Raw genomic sequence first — 18,972 nt, forward strand, 5'->3', positions numbered from 1 at the left:
ATAAAATAAATATTTATCTTGTATATTACACAAGATAAGCTATTAGTTATTTTTAGATATATTTCATGTTTTTATATGAATAAATATATTATATTTTATGGAGGTTATTTAATATATATTTACTTTAATTATATTATATGGATAATTTTCTACTTTTATAACAAACAATTATAATAATAAAATTTACATATCAGTTTCATTCCGTGTAATTCATAGACTAAAATATAGTAATGAAATTAAGGTCAAACACATTAATAGCATAGTATTTTTTTTATCAGTGAAGGAAAGAAAAAACAACAACAAAAGTGAAAGCTAATATCTAACAAAATAGATGACTAGGGCAACAAAACAATAAGAAAAAGTTGAGTTGGATAAGAGCCCCAAACTCGCGCAAATAGCAGAAGGAGTCACCATGTTTGGCCAATCAATTCGCACATTAGTTGGTTTCTCGGTAATTATTTTAAAAATATTACACTATGCATCTCTATAAGAAAATGTTACTATAAATGTAAAAAAAAAATATGAATTTACGTAATTTCACAAGAAGACTTTAAGGATTTACTAATAAAATGTACTAAAATAATATTATATATTTAAAGTATTCAATTAATCTATAATTTGTAATCTACAACAATTTTAATGAATATTTTATTTCTTGTCTTCACATTTTTTAATTATTTTATTATGTATCTAATAAATTATACTATTACTGTAGTTTTTATATCAGGACATTATTATAATATTTTAATTGAATATAAAAATCACTCAACTAACTATATATAAAATTCAGTTTCATCCTAAAAAAAAAAAATTCAAACACGTATATACATTTATTTATAATTTGCATCCCACTCTTTACCTTTTTAATTTTTGTGATGGAATATACAGATCAAGAACGCCTCTCTTTCTCTTAATAATAGTAAAAGAAGTATTAAATTACAAAGGCATGTTTAATATCTTAAAAATATAACAATTACATGCTTTTCTTTAGTAAAAGATTATGAATGTCTCATAATTTATTGGGCTATAGATCAATTTTGTTAATAATATGTGATTTCAACTAATTCAAAAGTTTTTACATAGGGGTGATAGTTAAACATGTGTTCTTCTATTAAATAGATTGATAATTCTTATTTATGTGAACATATTGAAATATTATTCATCAATCCATTGTATCCTAATCAAGTGATATAAAATTTAAATCGTGATTGATTGAATGAAATAAATTTTATAAGAAGAAAAATACTCAACTTACTCATATATACCACTTTCTATGAAGCTAAAAAGAAAGAGTACATACTTTACAATAAAATAGACATTTGGTGGTTTTTAAATTTATTTAACACTTAACACAAGTACTTAACGACTAGAAAAGACTTGTCCTAATAATTTAAAGGTAAAATTACATTTTTGTCCCCCTAGTTGTTTTTAATTTCGATTTTGGTTCCCATCTAAAATTATTGACGAATTTTATTCTCTTATTTTATCTAATTACGCAATCTTGGTCCCCTAGTCTAGAATTGAGAATTGGATATTGACGAGTACAATGGATGTTGACTGCCACGTGTCACGTTCTTATTAGATGATGACTATCACATGTCATGTTTTGATTGACTAATAACAACAACAATGCATTTCATCTTCCATGGAGTTGACATCCAATCAGAACATGATATTGATTATCACATGTCATTTTCTGATTGACCAATGACAACAACAATGCATTTCATCTCCCATGAAATTGATATACAATCAGAACATGACACGCAACAGTTATCCAATAAGAACGTGACACCTGACAGTCAACATTTCTTTATAACAGTTTATTCAACTATGTACTAAACCAAGATTGCGTGATTAGATAAAATAGGAGAATAATATTTGTCAATAATAATTTTTAAGGGAGATCAAAATCAAATTTAGAATTTTATCTAATTTAAATTTATTGATCCATTAAACAAATATCAATTTCTTGATTAACAGCACTCAAAATGTGTCTCCACGCATTCACTTTTTCGTAAATGACGTGTGTGCATAAACGGTTCATATATCAAATCCCGGTTTTCCGTCAAATTCACAAGATAAAACTAGAACCGTTTTTATTTTCATTAACGAGTATGATTCTCCGATTGCACAAAGAGATAAAAGCACTGACCATAGAAAACCAAACCCAGCAAACAGCACCGTCTCTTTCCATTTCAAGCCTCCACCGTCGTCCACTGCTTCATCTTCAGTTTTTCTGCCTAAAAATACATAAATTGCACCAAACTAAAAAACTGAACTCATAACATTCATCTTCAGTTTTTCTGCTTCATTTCTAACTAATTATTGTGATTATTATTATTATTGAGAAGAAAAAAAAATGGCAAAGTTAATAAAATTCTTTGAGTTGAACACAGGGGCCAAGATTCCTTCTGTTGGGTTAGGCACTTGGCAAGCTGAACCTGGTGTTGTAGCCAAAGCTGTCACCATAGCCATTCAGGTAAAACCCACATTTTTTTATATTTTTTTATTTCAATTTTTTTTTTACCTTTCTCATTTTCTCAATAGAGTACTAATTCACTCGAAGAAAATTTCAATTTCTCCACTGGTTTTAGTTTTTCTTATGATTTGAGTTTAAGTCTAATTCAACCCTAATCCTATTGTATATTTAGAGTCCCTTCCACTTATATACTTTAATTTTAATTTTGTCCTATTACTAGTTGATGTGGAATCTCCAATAATTTTTATTGCTATGTAAATAAAATTAAATTATAGTTTTTGTTGTTTATGTTTGGGCAAACATTTTTGTAGTTTTGATTTTTCCTTGGTGGAATTGATAACTAAATTTGGTGTCGGGTTACCGTTGTTCAGGTTGGATACAGGCATATTGACTGTGCTCAAGCGTATAACAATCAAGCAGAGGTAACAATGATTCAACTTCATAACTCTTGTGTAATTCAGGGATTTTTTTCCCCTCTTTTTTTATTCATACTTGCCTTGGCACTGCTATAATAATTAAAATTTGTTAATTGTGAGTTGTTTCAGCTGGTGCTATTTTATCTATTGGAGTTGCTAGTGTGTGATGTAATCTTGTTTAGAAAAATGAGGAGAAGCTCAGTTATTTTTGCAAGCAAATTGACATTTTATTTTTGCTTTTGGTTTTAATAGATTGGTTCTGCTCTAAAGAAGCTTTTTGATGAAGGTGTGGTGAAGCGTGAGGACTTATGGATCACTTCCAAACTCTGGTTTGTTTTCATTAATTGTGTGTGTTTGGTTGCTGAGTGAAAGATCCTTTGATTTGTTGGCTATATATTCAGGTGTTCAGATCATGTTCCAGAAGATGTGCCCAAAGCATTGGATAAAACATTGCAGGATTTGAAACTTGACTACCTTGATCTCTATCTGGTATGAATGTATTATCTTTACTGATCTGTGAATTCTTGTTGGCAATTTGGAGGAAGGTTAAGTGCTCTAGATTCAAATTAGAGAGTTGTAGCAAACTAGCAAGACACCTTTTTAACATTTTCATTTCCACACACTCTTATTAGTTGAAATTCATGTGAGTCCTACTAGATTGGGAATTGAGACCTACCAATGAGAAATGAGACCTATATATATAGTGGGACTCATGATTTCACCCAATAGGAGAGTCTGTGTCACTAAAATAGTCCTAGGAACCCAGTAGGAGATTGTGTGTCTCTAAAAGAGTATTAGAGGGTAGTATATTGTTAGCATTTATGGTTTCTGAATTGAATAAAGTTCACATTGGTTTTTACACATTCATATAATGCTTAGTTTAGTTACCAAGGGGCAAGGGTTTATTTCATTTTCATCCATTGCTCTCTTGAGTCTCTTCCTTCTAACAAACTAAATTGATTTGTGTTGTAGATCCACTGGCCAGTCCGCATGAAAAGTGGATCAGTTGGATTCAAGAAAGAATATCTTGATCAACCGGATATTCCCAGCACATGGAAAGCAATGGAAGCACTCTATGACTCAGGCAAGGCAAGAGCCATAGGAGTTAGCAATTTCTCTTCAAAGAAGCTTCAAGATTTGTTGGATATAGCAAGAGTGCCTCCTGCTGTTAACCAAGTGGAATTGCAGCCAGGATGGCAGCAGCAAAAGTTGCATGCATTCTGTGAATCTAAAGGAATTCATCTAACTGTAAGTATGGCATACATAATATATAATTTCACTTAAAATACATAGTATTCCTTTTAAATTATCATTTGGAAAGAAAAATATCACTTTTGGTGAAATTGTCTAGAGCTAGTTGAAAATGAATTTGGTGACTCAAATTAAATTGATGGTGCCTCAACAACCACTCTTTATTCTTCTGATATCTGTATTGTTACTATTTATATGATGAATTTCTTTTCAGGGATATTCTCCACTAGGCTCCCCAGGAGTTCTCAAAAGTGACATTCTTAAGAATCCTGTTGTGATAGAGATTGCAGAGAAATTGGGTAAGACACCAGCACAAGTTGCCCTTAGGTGGGGATTGCAAACAGGCCATAGTGTGCTGCCTAAGAGCACTAATGAGTCCAGAATCAAGGGAAACTTTGATGTCTTTGACTGGTCTATTCCAGAAGAATTGTTAGCAAAATTCTCTGAAATTAAGCAGGCAAGTAGTTAGTTACTTAGGGCATGTTTAGTTTTCTATTTTCAAAATCTGTTTTTAGTTTTCATAGTACAATTACTTGGACAGTTGGTGGAGGGTATAAAGTGGTACAAGACAGACCAGAGAGTAGAATTGAGGAAGATGTTGAATAAGATAAGAAAATGTGATTTTCAAAACTTAATAGATTTTGGATGAGAAATTAATTGTTGATCAGTAGTATCAAATTGATTTAGAAAACAGTTTTTTTTTTTTTAAAGTGCCCTTTGTATTATCTAGTTATTTTGCATTTTTTTCTCTTGATATGCATTTCCTCTACTTTTTTTTACTACACTGTATTTTGCTTTTGTGTGGCATAACAATAAAATGCAGGATAGGCTACTCATGCAGTATACTTTTTTGTTGAAAGCTTCATTGTTTGAATTAACACATGGAATTTACTCATGCAGGATAGACTAATTAAGGGTACTGCTTTTGTTGACGAGACCTGTGGTGCCTTTAAGACCATTGAAGAGCTTTGGGATGGTGAACTCTGAGCAATATGCTTCATAGAGATGTTGACAAATTCACTGGTCCTCAAGCAGATTAGTTCTGCCTTTTACCTGTTAGCATCTTAAAGCCACCAGATATAGTGATTCAAGTATGTTTGAGATTTTGAGAAGTGTTACCGTTGATAATCAGGTAACCAAGACTTATTTTTCATCTATAACTAGCATGTGTACGCACTTATCGTTCGACTGGGTGCGTGTGCATTCGGTAATGTATTAACAGTATGCAATTTAATAAAAGAAATATTTTATATCACAGAATTTTTAAGTTTAATTTGTTTTTCATTCGTAATATTGTAACACATAATTAACTCTCCTTGAGCTAGGATGGTATAAGAAACTAGGATGGTATAAGAAATGATAGAATATGAGAGCATGATAAGATAAAAGTAGAGTATGATAAGCTTTAATTCTGATGAATTTCAAAGTAAAAATAAGCATTCTAGAGTCTTTTATATGCAACTAGTTGGTAACCCGTGCATACGCACGGGTCACTTGTAATTTATTTTGTATGAATATTTATTTATTCTATAATAAAGTATTAAAATGAAAAATAATACGAAAATAAAAATATATGTAACATTAATAATAATTAGATTGTTTGCATAAAAAAAAAAGCAAGATTACTCATTGACCAAGGTAATGTTAATAAATAAAACAAACAACATAAACTTAATTTAGTCACTATCACTGACGTCCTAATCCTTTTGACTTCTAATAATAATTTCCCAAATTTGTTCATGACGCCTGTAGTAGAATGAGATTTCATCACCATGAGAAAAATTACTTTCTTTAAGGAATTTATACCAAGGTTGCACAACATATTTTTTCCCAATTTTAATATCAAGAACGATAACATTTCACTGTAACGGAGGACCTAATCTTCTAAGGATTGTCATATGTTGATCGCAGTCATTTAGATGTCTAGTTACACAGCTTGGAAGATTCTGTAAAGAGGATAAATAATAACCAAAGCCTCAAGCGGAAATGCCCAAAAAACCAATAAATTACTACTAATTAATTGATTGTTACCATTCCCATATGATGCCATAGTGAGAGGTCAGGAAATAATCTTGTGAGAAATTTTAGTGATATCATTCAAAGTGATTCCATCTAGTGCAATAGGTTTTGTTTATTGTTTGTTAAGTTACTTTGCAAGCTTTTCTTAATTGCAATATAGACTTAAAATTAAATTCACAAGTGAATTATGAAGAAAGTTAATTAATATTTATAATTAACTAATTACTATGATGGATGCAAAAAGATGGCACAACAATAATTCTCAATTGCAGGTCATCAAAAATAATAATAATAATAATAATAATAATAATAATAATTATTATTATTATTATTATTATTATTATTATTATTATTATTATTATTGAAGTGAAAAATCTGATTTATTCTGAAATTTCTTGTGCATGTGTCTGCCGAATCCCCAAAACAAAAAAGACAATTGTGGATCAATACGCACCGAGTGTAACAGAGCATGGAAAATTAAAATAAAATAAAATTGAAATGAAAAATTAGCCTTATTCTGGAATTTCTTGTGCATGTACATGCCGAATCCCCAAAACAAAAAAGACCAATAATAATAATAATAATAATAATAATAATAATAATAATAATAATAATAATAATAATCCTAGGCAACCACGCTTTGGCTTAGTACATGGACAATTTTATCTTGTAATTAAGATTTCTCAAAATATATTAGTAGAACAGCTGCACAGGTAAGCATACATGACTAATTTTATACAGGAGGCATACTTATGACAAAAACAAAAAACCTATATGGCCACGAGGGCTTCAAATTGGTTAGCTGGTCTCACTAATCAAACCACATTTCATAAACAAAATACAATAATACTGATTACTGCAGGCTTATAATAAATATTAAGATAACATTTCATATTGGATTCAACTTCTGCTATATTTTTAATTCCATTACACTATTTAAATTCCCTTTGGCGACATAGTACATTAGTTTTTGCAAACATAAGGGAACAAATTAAAGCAACATGTAGAGTCAATAAATCAAGATTCAAGAACCACAATATTTAATTCTATTTTTTAATTTCCCTTTAGCGTAAGAAGCCAAGCAAAAGAAAAGGCAGCCTCTTGTCACTAATTCTATTATTATGAAGAAGAAGACAACAACTTCATGCCTCAGCTTTGACCTTTTGTAAGTTCTCCCATGCATTAATCTTGGATATATAAAAATGTTGGAATTTCAGAAACTATGTAAAGTTCACGCAAAGATTTATTTGGAATGAGCATGAGACAATAATCATGCAGTATACCTCTGCCATAAAAGAAACATTCAGTCAAAAGAGGAGAAAGAGCTATATATGTAAGACATGGATATAAAAATTGAAACTACTTTGCCAAAAGAGTGACCATGATAGCATAGCAATGCCTGAGGTACAAACAGCAGTTACAAGTACAGAGCAAACAAAGCCATACGAAGGTGAGGTGTGAATAGCAAGTGATAGTAAGAGAAGGGTTTCTAGGCCCAAGTACCTGAAAGACTACGTTTGAAGCTGAAGACTCGTGAAGATGATGCTGCAGGATCGTGTCCAACGGTCTTGATATTTTCCATTACCTTGATATTCCAATTTTGCATAAAAAGAAAAATTCGGTTATTGTAGAATATCACTATAAATATCCTTATGTAAATAACAACATCATCAATAAGAATTTCACCTTCTTCTCAATCTGGTTGTGGAGGTTTCCCTGATCCTCGAATTCCAGGGATTTCCTAAGCTGTGTGTGTATCAATTTGGTGCTCTCGTTGAGAGGTAGGAGTAGCTTGGATGGAAGGGGGCTCTGGTAAAATGGCAACATGGAAGTATAAACTGGTTGGTTGGTGTCGTCGAAGACGATGGAATTAGGTGGAGGAAATGAAGTTTAAAGTGGTCTCAGTGTGATGCAATCCTACCCCGCAAGGGCATTGGATAGAAAACTCCAAGTAGATTGGGCCAGAGATGCAAGAGAAGGCCCTAGGGTTCTTATGAGCCTTAGGGTAGATTTCGGGCCCATGGGCTAAGTACGAGCCCGCTTATCTTTGTAAATATTAGATTAAGGTTTCATTATTTTTGGGCCTTGTATTTAGGGCTCCATAATGTAGGTAGGGTACCCTAGAAATATAGGATTTTTCAGCCCTTGTATTTTAGGGCACCTAGACTAGTTTTTGTATTAGGGGTTGTTTTGTAATTTCACATGCACTAAGTGGATATTTGATGTGTGTGGTTGGAAATAAATTTAATTGAATTGGTAGAAGCCCAATCCAATTAAATTTTAGAGGGGGAGGTGAGCATTTGCTTACTACACCCCATTGCCACATCATATAGTCACACTTTGTGCATGTCCTTCATGCTTTTCATGCCTCATGACACCTAAGCACACTTAGTGGAGAATCTTGGAATTGATCTTGGATTAGTGGGCTGAACCATAACTAAAATTCACTAATCATAATTAGTGAAATTTTGGCTCCAAAGTTTGGCTCCACAAATTCAATTTCAAATTCAAGTGAAATTTGAATTTCCCTCCAATTTTGTGTGACACTTAGGCTATAAATAGAGGTCATGTGTGTGCATTTTTTTCAACTTTGATCATTTGAATATTAACTTCAGATTTCAGAGCTCCTTTTGAGCACAAAATTTCGTGCTCTTCTCTCCCTCTCCCTTCATTCATCTCCTTCTTCCTCCAAGCTCTTATCCATGGCCTCCTATGGTGGTGAGCTTCTTCTAGACTCATCTTCTCCTTGAAGTGGCGTCTCCTCTCTCTCTTCCTTCTCCATTCCGCTGCCATTTATCTTCCAAGAAGCAAAGGAATCCATTGATGAAGAAGATCCTAGGCCTACAAGCTCCAATGGAGCTTGCATCACAGTGTCTCCTTTTAATTCGACCAAATTGCCGGCATGAAAGAACTTCATACATAGCGTGTTATAGTCGGTGAGGACTGGCCCGAGGGACTTCAACCATTGCACCCCCAGAACTACGTTTGCACTGGCAATGGGCAGCACATGCAAGTCAACAGTGAATTGAGTGCTCTGAATAACCACCGAGACATCTTCGCAGACGCGCGTGCATTCCAATTGCTGTCCGTTGCCAACCATGACACGCAGGGGACTCGTGTCACGTGTGGAGAGACCCAACTCTGAAACCAGCTGCAGTTGGATGAAGTAGAGAAAACTGTTTTGAAAAAAATTAAAATACAAAAGGATGGCAAAATCCCATCATTACAAATTTATCATCATAAAAGTGCAGTACATCAGGGTATATCTAAAGCAAAGTTTACTTGAAAGCTTGCTCATAACTGAAGAACTGGACAGCAGAATTTGGGACAATTATTAGTACCATTCCCTTTGAACAGCCCATGAAAACCTTAAGTTCTCCATATATATTTTAGACCTTGAATTGTTCCATTGTATTTAATTCTATGTAGATTCTGAACCTGTAAATGGCAAAGGCACATCACATGTATGATATTGATACATCCAAGCACAAAAGAAGCAACAAAAAAGGTAGCCTGTCAGATAAATGATCAGTATAATATGTGACTTGTAAAAAGATAGACATCTATACAAACAGTTGTCCTAAATATTTCTGGACTGTTTCTAGATCTGCAGTTAGTAATGCAAGAAATACTTTGAGCAATTTGATTAAAGTAACTAAATCAAGCTTTCCAAGAAAAAAGTAAACAAATTCTAAGTTTTAGAATTTTTAAAAACATATTTTTGTGATTTGAAGATTTTTAATGATTAGGTTCAAGGTACACAAAAAGGTTAGCTGCCAGTTAGAAAATTTTAAGTTTGAATTTATGGCAGAGAATCAAAATAACGAGAGCTTAATTTATATGCTAACAAAGGGTAAACGAAGAGCAACGATAAAGATATAGTAGTTGGTCTTCTGCACAATATAAATTTAAATAACAAAAATATGTTGAATGTTCTACTGCCAAGAGCAGTAACCAAAACATAATGCTCCCACAGATCGTTCTACTCCCCTCTTCTCCAATTGTATCTCAGCAGTGGAAAGATTCTCAACAGGCTTGGCAAGTAGTTCAAGAAAATATGTGTGTCAGACTATAAATCGTTGGTTATATTTTCTTTATTAGCTAAGTTTTTTTATGTTCCCTCCCTTTGCATTTTCATTTGAGATGATCAAGTACCACAACTCATGGATAAATACCTTGTAAAGAGGAACTTTCAGGATAGCAGCACCAGCTTTTTAGACTGCAAGAGACACTGCCAATATGGCATTTGCTCCAAGCTAAAACAACAAAAAGTTTGCATTAGAATAATATGAACCACATTCAAAATTCAAATTTCCAAACATAAAGCAAATATTGATTGTAGAATAACAGTTCCATCAGTCTTCTAAATCATAGATGCAGAATTACATGTTACTCTCTATAGCTACATTGTTCAAACACACAGCCGTTAAAACCAGGAAATACTCATACAAATGTTTACAAATCTGAGAGGAACACTTACTTCTTCAAATCCTGTGGTTGCCCTGACCTGTTCATGGTGACAAATTTGAATCACGAGAATATCCTAGGCAACACCCTAGCATAATCATGGTCACTTGACTTGAGTAATAATAATAATAATAATAATAATAATAATAATAATAATAATAATAATAATAATAATAATAATAATAATAATTGAAGTGAAAAATCAGACTTACTCTGAAATTTCTTGTGCATGTGCCTGCCGAATCCCCAAAACAAAAAAGACAATTGCAGATCAATACGCAGCGAGTGTAATAGAGCATGAAAAATTAAAATAAAATAAAATTGAAGTGAAAAATCAGGTTTGCATGAAAAATTACAATAAAATAAAATTGAAGCAAAAAATCATACTTACTCTGAAATTTCTTGTGCATGTACTTGCCGAATCCCCAAAACAAAAAAGACCAGCTAGTGTAATAGAGCATGGAAAATTCAAATAAAATAAAATTGAAGTGAAAAATGAGAGGAACACTTACTTCTTCAAATCCCGTGGTTGCCTTGCTCATGGTGACAAATTTAAATCATAGAAATATCCTAGGCAACACCCTAGCATAGTCATGGTCACTTGACTTGAGTAATAATAATAATAATCATAATAATGATAATAATAATAATCATAATAATAACACGCACAGATACATGGTTGAAAAAAAAAACTCAGCTAATACAGAAGTAAGTGTCCCTCTCATTATATTGGGCATAACTAAATAATAATAATAATAATAATATTACATTATATATAAAATATGTTAGTCTTGTCGGTATAAAGTTGATTTAGATAAATATATTTGATTTTTGAAACCTATAATTGTTTATTTAGCTTATGAGTTTATTGGAATGAGATTGGTTTTTTTAGTGAGACTTCAACGTATTTTTACAGGTTTTGATCTTATAGGTTGATTTTGAGATTAATCATTAATTAAATTTAGATTTAATAATATTTAAAACAGAGATAGCACAAAGATTTTCATTAAATAAGGACTTGAGGAAAGTAGGATGCAAAATGGTGTCAAATAATTACCTTCAAAAGCGAATTTATAACAGCACGCATCTCACTTCTAACAGATTTAGAGTTTTCAATCTCTACATCAAATACCTCAAATTTTTCATGCAATTGTGCTGAAACACCAGGATGAAGATTAGGTTTTACCGTGTTCATCCAATCATCATGCTTAAGTCTGAATTCATGCCTGCACAAATAGATTCAGAAAATAGTTACTATATAATTGAAGACTTCCATAGTCACTATATAATTATGCAAATCCACAATGAGGAATAATATTTGAAAATAGAAGTTATGACATGGCTAAGTTGTGGTTAGATCAAACATTAGAAGCAAAGTTGTTGTGTATGTAAAATAATTCCAAAGAAAAGACAACTGATAGATTGAAAAGAGCGGTATTCTTTCCAAACCAATGTTAACAACAATTGCAAATTATGATAGTATTTCCATATCACAAAGAATCTGACTAACCTTTGTAGAAATTGCATAATGTGGGCAAGTAATTTTAATGAGGAAGCTTTCACTTCGCCGTTTGGTTTCTGTCCAGAGCACCGCTTTAAGCTTGGAACTCTAGAACTTAAATAGTCCCCAAGATTTATATGCTTCAATACTTGCCCTAAAGACAATTGATGTTGAACAAAAATTAACGGAGTGCAATTTCATGAATAAAGTAGTAGTTCAAAAAAAGAAGGATCATATTAAAAGAGCAAAAGAAGAAGAAAAAAACATAGAAATTGGACATACTTCCAAACCAATATTTACAAAGAACCAACCTTCATTCTTACAACACCAAGAAATATATTGTAAACAATATTGTCTTTCTCGTTTTTGGTAACCAAACCAAATTCTTATAGCAATAAGCTCAATTTTAAAAATGATATATTTTCAAGAGAGTAAGCAAAAAAAAGAAAGATTCATGGCAAGTTCATATCTATCAAGGCATAACAATCTCAACATATGCAGTGAGCTTAAACACATTTAGAATGTTTACACATACATATAGTAATTTTCTTGGTAACACCCTCAAGTTTCCTTTTTCATACTTGACCACCTTTTAACATTAGCATCAAGAGGTTTTGCTACCATGTGCATCATTTCTATTTTTCATCCGATCAGCCTATACCAACCACACTAAAAAACATTATGAGGAATTAACACAAAAATGTGATATCCTCCCCAAGCGAATCATGGATAAAGAAGAAGATAAAAGTCACACATGAATATCAGCTAGGAAAAATTAAATCTCTGTTGTGCCAACAAACAGAAACAGAGGAAAAGCAAGCATGCATAAATATCCAACACCATCACTGGAAAAAGATTATCTTACTCTTGTCACAACCAAATGGAACACTTGACAAAATGCAAACTGAAAGACAAAGCGAGCTCAGCAAAGCCAGCAAAGAAGCAAAAACAAATTAAAAAAAATAGTCGAAAAAAGGCACACTCAACAATAACAAAACATCAATCAACTGCAAGTCTCCGAACAACAAATATAAGAAGTGAAACACAAGCATGCATAATTGACATTCACATCCAATTGGATGATACTATATCATACCGATATTGTCAAGATGGAAAATTGACATTCACATTCAGATTAAGATGTCAAAAGGGGAATGCTTGCACATATATCTAATCCACCTTCCTGCAACAACAATACATTTTAAAATGTAAAATTGCAGTATGATATAAACAGTATAAATAACAACATACTTTTGGAGGCTCCAATAATTGTGTCCTCAGTTTTGCTATTTTTGCACATAATAATAATAATAATAATAATAATAATAATAATAATAATAATAATAATAATAATAATAATAATAATAATAATAATAATAATAATAATAATTAAACAAAACAAAAAAATAACAGAAACTAAGAGAGAGTAGAAAGAAGACATGTGCTTGTTTAAAACTTCATTTTTTTGCCCCACTCAACAAACCAACAATTGATTTTCTACCTCTTTGGGTTTTGCATGCTAATACTCTCATAAGCAGTTTTAGAGTGAGCAGAGGAAGTGTGTGACACCTATTCAAAATAAATAAGATTTATAATCAATGTCCAATTTCTGAAAAAAGTGTATGACACCTATTCAAAATAAATAAGATTTATAATCAAATTGTGACACAAAGGCATTGAATACCAAATAGGAATTGCTACTACTTTGTAATGCAATTTATAAAAGAAGCATTAGTTGATGACTTCAATTACCTGGTGATATTATGCAGAATGATATCAAAGTACCAACTGCACCAAAGAGAATTATAGTCATAAAATTACAGGAAAATTGCTTCTTCTTCACCCGGAACCTAGAATGGTAAAAGAATAAATTGAAATTGAAGGCGGTCAAAGAGAAGCAACACAATCATTCAATTAAATTCATTCTGATTGAAGTATCAATTCAGTGAATACAACTATTGATTTTCCTAAACTGTTTGAATCATTGTTTCCAACAAATCATAATGTAACTTAAATTATGCAGTTCAACATGTAAATGAAAGCTGAATAAGGAAAATAATTAAAAAAAAAACAAGAGTAGTGAACTAACTCGACATTGAAGATGATGGGTGGAAGAAAGTAAATAAAGAAAAGATCTTCAATGAAGACAAGTATATGAAAGTTTTTTCCTCCTGTAGGACATCTTTGGGGGACTACAAAATAGACCAACATGAACAATATCGTAATAATCTCAAGCTGCCAAAGCCAAACAAATATTACTTAAAATAACATATTATCATTACTCTAAAATCTAAAAATTACTTCAGGGGTCAATCTAGAATAGAGCACAACAACAAATTAAATGGACAATCAATCCACTTAAGGAGAAAATTATTTTTTAAATAGAGATCTATAAAAATATTAGTGATCATGTTATTGGCAGAGACAAAAACATAACTATGAAAGATGATATTATGTGATACAACAATAATGAAAAATGGAAGATATTGACTAACATTTTAAGGAGAATGATTGCAAAAAACAAAATAAAATTAAGGAGAATGGAGTGTCTAAAAAAGATAATGATATCAAAGTACCAACTGTAAAGAGAATTATAGTCATAAAAGTGCAGGAAAATTGTTTCTTCTTCACCTGAAACCTGGAATGGTTAAAGAATAAATTGAAATTGAAGTCAGTCTAAGAGAAGCAGGCACAATCATTCAATTAAATGCATTCTGATTGAAGTATCAGTTCAACGAATACAACTATTGATTTCCCTAAACGGCTGGAATCATTGATTCCACCAAATCATAATGCAACTTACATTATGCAGTTCAACATGTAAATGAAAGCTGAATAAGAAAAATAATAAAAAAGAAGCAAGAGTAGTGAACTAACCCAGCATTGAAGATGATGGGTGGAAGAAGGTAAATGAAGAGAAGATCTTCACTGAAGACAGGTATATGAGAGTTTTTTCCTCCAGTAGAACATCTTTGGGGGACTACAAAATAGACCAACATGAACAATATCACTAATAATCTCAATCTACCAAAGTCAAACAAATATTACTTGAAATAACATATTATCAGTACTCTAAAATCTAAAAATTACTTCAGGGGTCAATCTAGAACATAGGACAACAACAAATTAAATGGACAATCAATCCACTTCAGGAGAAAATTATTGTTTAAATAGAACAATATTAGTGATCATGTTATTGACAGAGACAAAAACATAACTATGAAAGATGATATTATGTGATAAAGCAATAATGAAAAATGAAAGATATTAACTAGCATCTTAAGGAGAATGATTGTAGAAAACAAAATAAAATTAAGGAGAATGGAGTGTCTAAAAATCATGACTGTTAAAAAATAATAAATTCGAGACAGGGAATATATCACCTAAGAAAAAGAAAAGAGAGATATTATTGAAAAAGTAAAGCATGCATAGTTCCATTCTTAAATACCATATCAAACAGGATCAATGTCACAATCGGGAAAAATAACTATTAGCTAAGAAGAAAACATTCATAAGAACAAACAAAATTAAAACCTTGCAAATAGAGACAAATAGTAATGAAAAACAACAAGCATAACAACCAAAGGGAAAAAAACTTGCCTGCTAGATGCTTCTTCATCGATAGCCTGGTAAGCGGGAAAATAAAAAAGGAATAAAAAACAAATCGGAAAAATCAGTAAGAAAAAATAACTATTAGTTAAGAAGAAAACATGCATAAAAACAAACAAAATTAAAACCTTGCAAATAGAGACAAACAATATTGAAACAAACATGTACAACAGTAAAAGGGAAAATAACTTGCTTGCAGTCTTAAATACCATACCAGGCTGTCAAGATCAATGCCACAACTGGAAAAAATAACTATTAGTTAAGAAGAAAACATGCATAACAACAAAAAAAAACCTTGCAAATAAAAATAAATAGTAATAAAACAAACATGCATGACAACAAAAGGGGAAAAAACTTGCGTGTTGGATGCTTCTTGGTCAATAGCCCGGGAAAATAAAAAAGAACCAAAGATAGAGATGAAAAATCAGTAAGAAAAAAGAACTATTATTAAGAAGAAAACATGCATAACAACAAACAAAATTAAAACCTTACAAATAGAGACAAATAGTACCGAAACAAACATGCACAACAACAAAAGCAAAAAAACTCATCAGATGGTAAATTGGTAATCTTAAGTGCACTAATACAATTAAAGGCATAAAGAGAAAATGACTATGAAAACTACATAACGGAAATGAAACCTGTGTAACGAAAACACATTATCAATGCAGATTAAAAAATTTACCACAAATAATAAATCCGAGACAGACAATATATCAACCAAGAAAAGAAAAGAAAAGAGAGATATTATTGAAAAAGTAAAGCATGCATAGTTCCATTGTTAAATACCATATTAGGTAGCCAAGATCAATGTCACAACTGGGAAAAATAAGTATTTGTTAAGAAAAAAACATGCATAACAACAAACAAAATTAGAACCTTGCAAATAGAAACAAACAATAATGAAACAAACATGCATAACAGCAAAAGGGAAAAAAATTAGTCTGCTAAATGCTTCTTCGTTGATAGCCCGGGAGAATAAAAAGGAACAAAAAACAGAGTTGAAAGATCAGTAAGAAAAAATAACTATTATTAAAAAAAACATGCATAACAACAAACAAAAATAAAACCTTGCAAATAGAAACAAATAGTAATAAAACAAACATGCATGACAACAAAAGGGGAAAAAACTTGCCTGCTAGATGCTTCTTCATCGATAGCCCGGGAAAATAAAAAAGAAGCAAAAACAGAGATGAAAAATTAGTAAGAAAAAATAACTATTATTAAGAAGAAAACATGCATAACAACAAACAAAATTAAAATCTTGCAAATAGAGATAAATAGTACCGAAACAAACATGCACAATAGCAAAAGGGAAAAAAACTTGCCTGCAGGAAGCTTCTTCGTCGATAGCCTGGTAAGTGGGAAGATAAAAATAGAACCAAAAACAAAGTAGAAAAATGAGCAAGAAAAAAATAACTATCAATTAAGAAGAAAACATGCATAACAACAAAAATTCTCAAGAAATCGGATAAAAATCAGACCAACAACAATATCTTCTAAAGCATCCAATATCAGCAAGTTTGGAAGAAAGCTTTGTGCGATGTCTATCCATCATTAAGCGGAAAAATCAGGCAAAAATGGTGATTTACGCCCGATTGAGACTACCTCCTTCATAAGCACCTGTAAGAGAAGAAAATAAAAAAGTAAAATGAATAAAACTCCTCCCATAAGTTAGATGAGACAACTTTTATAAGAGTTAAGTACAAAAGTTGATCCAAACAGGATTTTAGGGCACTTCAAATAGGCTCAACAAAACTAAATGCAACAGCTCACAAAAAGCACCAACGTAGAGATAATAATGGAAATGCATCTCACCAAAACATGTAGAGATAATAATGTACAATGCACAAACAACACCAAGAAACCTGCAATTAAAAACCATCAAAACCCAATTGATTCTAAAGAAATCGGATAAAAGTTAGACCATCAATAAAATTATAAAAAAGGGAAGCAAAAGTCAAAACTTTTCCATTCAACAAAAAATGGACAACAGCAAAGGGACCAAAAACACACGAAAACGAAAACTTAACATGCATCAGAACAAAAAGAAAACATGCATGAGAAGAACAACAGGAAAAGAAAAGCAAAACCTCGTTTGCCATTGAAAAAATGCACAGCAACAAAACCAAGTACGACGGGAAGCAAAAGTCAAAACTTTTCCACTCAACAAAAAATGAACAACAGCATGACAAAAAATAATTATTATTAAGAAGAAAACATGCATAACAACAAACAAAATTAAGACCTTGCAAATAGAGACAAATTATACCAAAACAAACATGCACAACAGGAAAAGGGAAATGACTTGCCTGCAGGATGCTTCTTTGTCGATAGCTTGGTAAGCGGAAAGATAAAAAAGGAACCAAAAACAAAGTAGAAAAATCAGTAAGAAAAAAATAACTATTAGTTAAGAAGAAAACATGCATAACAACAAAAACTCAACAGAAAACCAAAGCAAAAACTGGAAGTGAAGATGGAAGAAACGAACCACAAAAATGGAGAAGAAAGAAAGCACGGAGGAAACCTCATGTAGCAAACAGAAAATGGAAAACCTCAGTAAGGGGAAAACTCAACGGCAAGTGAAGCTGGAAGAAACGGACCACAAAATTGAAGAAAAAAAGCAAACGGGAGAAGGTGGGGAAATGACGAAACACAGTTCAGAGGAAACAACGGGAGAAGGCTGGAGAAGGAGGCATGTGGAGCAACCAAAGCTTGAAGCGGAAATAAAATGACTTTCTTGTGGCTGGTTGTGTTCGAATCAGAAGAGAAGAGAAGAAAATAGAAGAAGAAAGAAAGGAAGAGGCACGGGAGAAATAGAGAGAGAAATGGAATTAGGCATAGAAGAAGAAAGGAAAGAAGAGGCACGAGCGAAATGGACAGCTGTAGGGTCACACGTCAATCTTAGAAAATTTATAAAATTCCAATTCTGTTAACTGCAGGGGGACATGTGTCACCACCTGGAGCATGGACACAATAGACATTTCCATATACATCTCATTTATAAGACTTAGTATAGACTATACTTTTTGACCAATTTATATGCAATTAAGTTACTCGTAGATCGAGTTTTGTTCATAATGATTTATCTATAATGTTGAGTGGAATTATCGATTTTGAAAAATACTTGTATTTGTAGTATTTATCATTAAAAAAAATTAAAACTAATTTTTTATTTATTTTATGATATCATTGATTAACTAATTTTTTTAGTATCCGTGCATTTG

At 31.7% G+C, this 18,972-nt stretch overlaps 2 protein-coding genes across 2 annotated transcripts; one reads left to right on the plus strand and one right to left on the minus strand.

Moving 5' to 3' along the window:
• Positions 1–2,077: 2,077 nt before the first annotated feature.
• LOC100781684 (NADPH-dependent aldo-keto reductase, chloroplastic) lies at positions 2,078–5,404 on the plus strand. Its single transcript, XM_003520919.5, has 7 exons — positions 2,078–2,482; positions 2,854–2,904; positions 3,151–3,227; positions 3,300–3,387; positions 3,871–4,146; positions 4,364–4,606; positions 5,050–5,404. Exons 1-7 carry the CDS (start codon positions 2,363–2,365, stop codon positions 5,134–5,136), a joined length of 942 nt encoding a protein of 313 aa, XP_003520967.1. The 5' UTR covers positions 2,078–2,362; the 3' UTR covers positions 5,137–5,404.
• A 2,123-nt stretch (positions 5,405–7,527) lies between these two features.
• On the minus strand, positions 7,528–13,297 carry LOC121174558 (translocon at the outer membrane of chloroplasts 64-like). The gene is made up of 5 exons (XM_041013915.1): positions 13,233–13,297; positions 12,146–12,290; positions 11,693–11,861; positions 9,081–9,319; positions 7,528–7,567 (listed from the first exon to the last, which is right to left on the minus strand). The coding sequence occupies exons 1-5, from the start codon at positions 13,258–13,260 to the stop codon at positions 7,528–7,530; spliced, it is 621 nt and encodes a 206-aa protein (XP_040869849.1). The 5' UTR covers positions 13,261–13,297.
• Between the last annotated feature and the right edge of the window lie 5,675 nt (positions 13,298–18,972).

Source organism: Glycine max, chromosome 3 (assembly GCF_000004515.6).
Source record: "Glycine max cultivar Williams 82 chromosome 3, Glycine_max_v4.0, whole genome shotgun sequence".
In the NCBI taxonomy this organism is placed as follows: Eukaryota; Viridiplantae; Streptophyta; class Magnoliopsida; order Fabales; family Fabaceae; genus Glycine; species Glycine max.

Bases quoted from the DNA above. Each gene is read 5' to 3' on its own strand.
- LOC100781684 (XM_003520919.5), top strand. From the start codon at position 2,363: ATGGCAAAGTTAATAAAATTCTTTGAGTTGAACACAGGGGCCAAGATT. The intron at 4,147-4,363 runs GTAAGTATGGCA...ATTTCTTTTCAG, and splicing joins CTAAAGGAATTCATCTAACT to GGATATTCTCCACTAGGCTC. The intron at 4,607-5,049 runs GCAAGTAGTTAG...TTACTCATGCAG, and splicing joins AATTCTCTGAAATTAAGCAG to GATAGACTAATTAAGGGTAC.
- LOC121174558 (XM_041013915.1), bottom strand. From the start codon at position 13,260: ATGTCAATTTTCCATCTTGACAATATCG. The intron at 12,291-13,232 runs GTATGATATAGT...AATTGTCTTTAG, and splicing joins TTTCCATCTTGACAATATCG to GGCAAGTATTGAAGCATATA. The intron at 9,320-11,692 runs GTAATTATTTGA...ATCCAACTGCAG, and splicing joins TTATAAATTCGCTTTTGAAG to CTGGTTTCAGAGTTGGGTCT.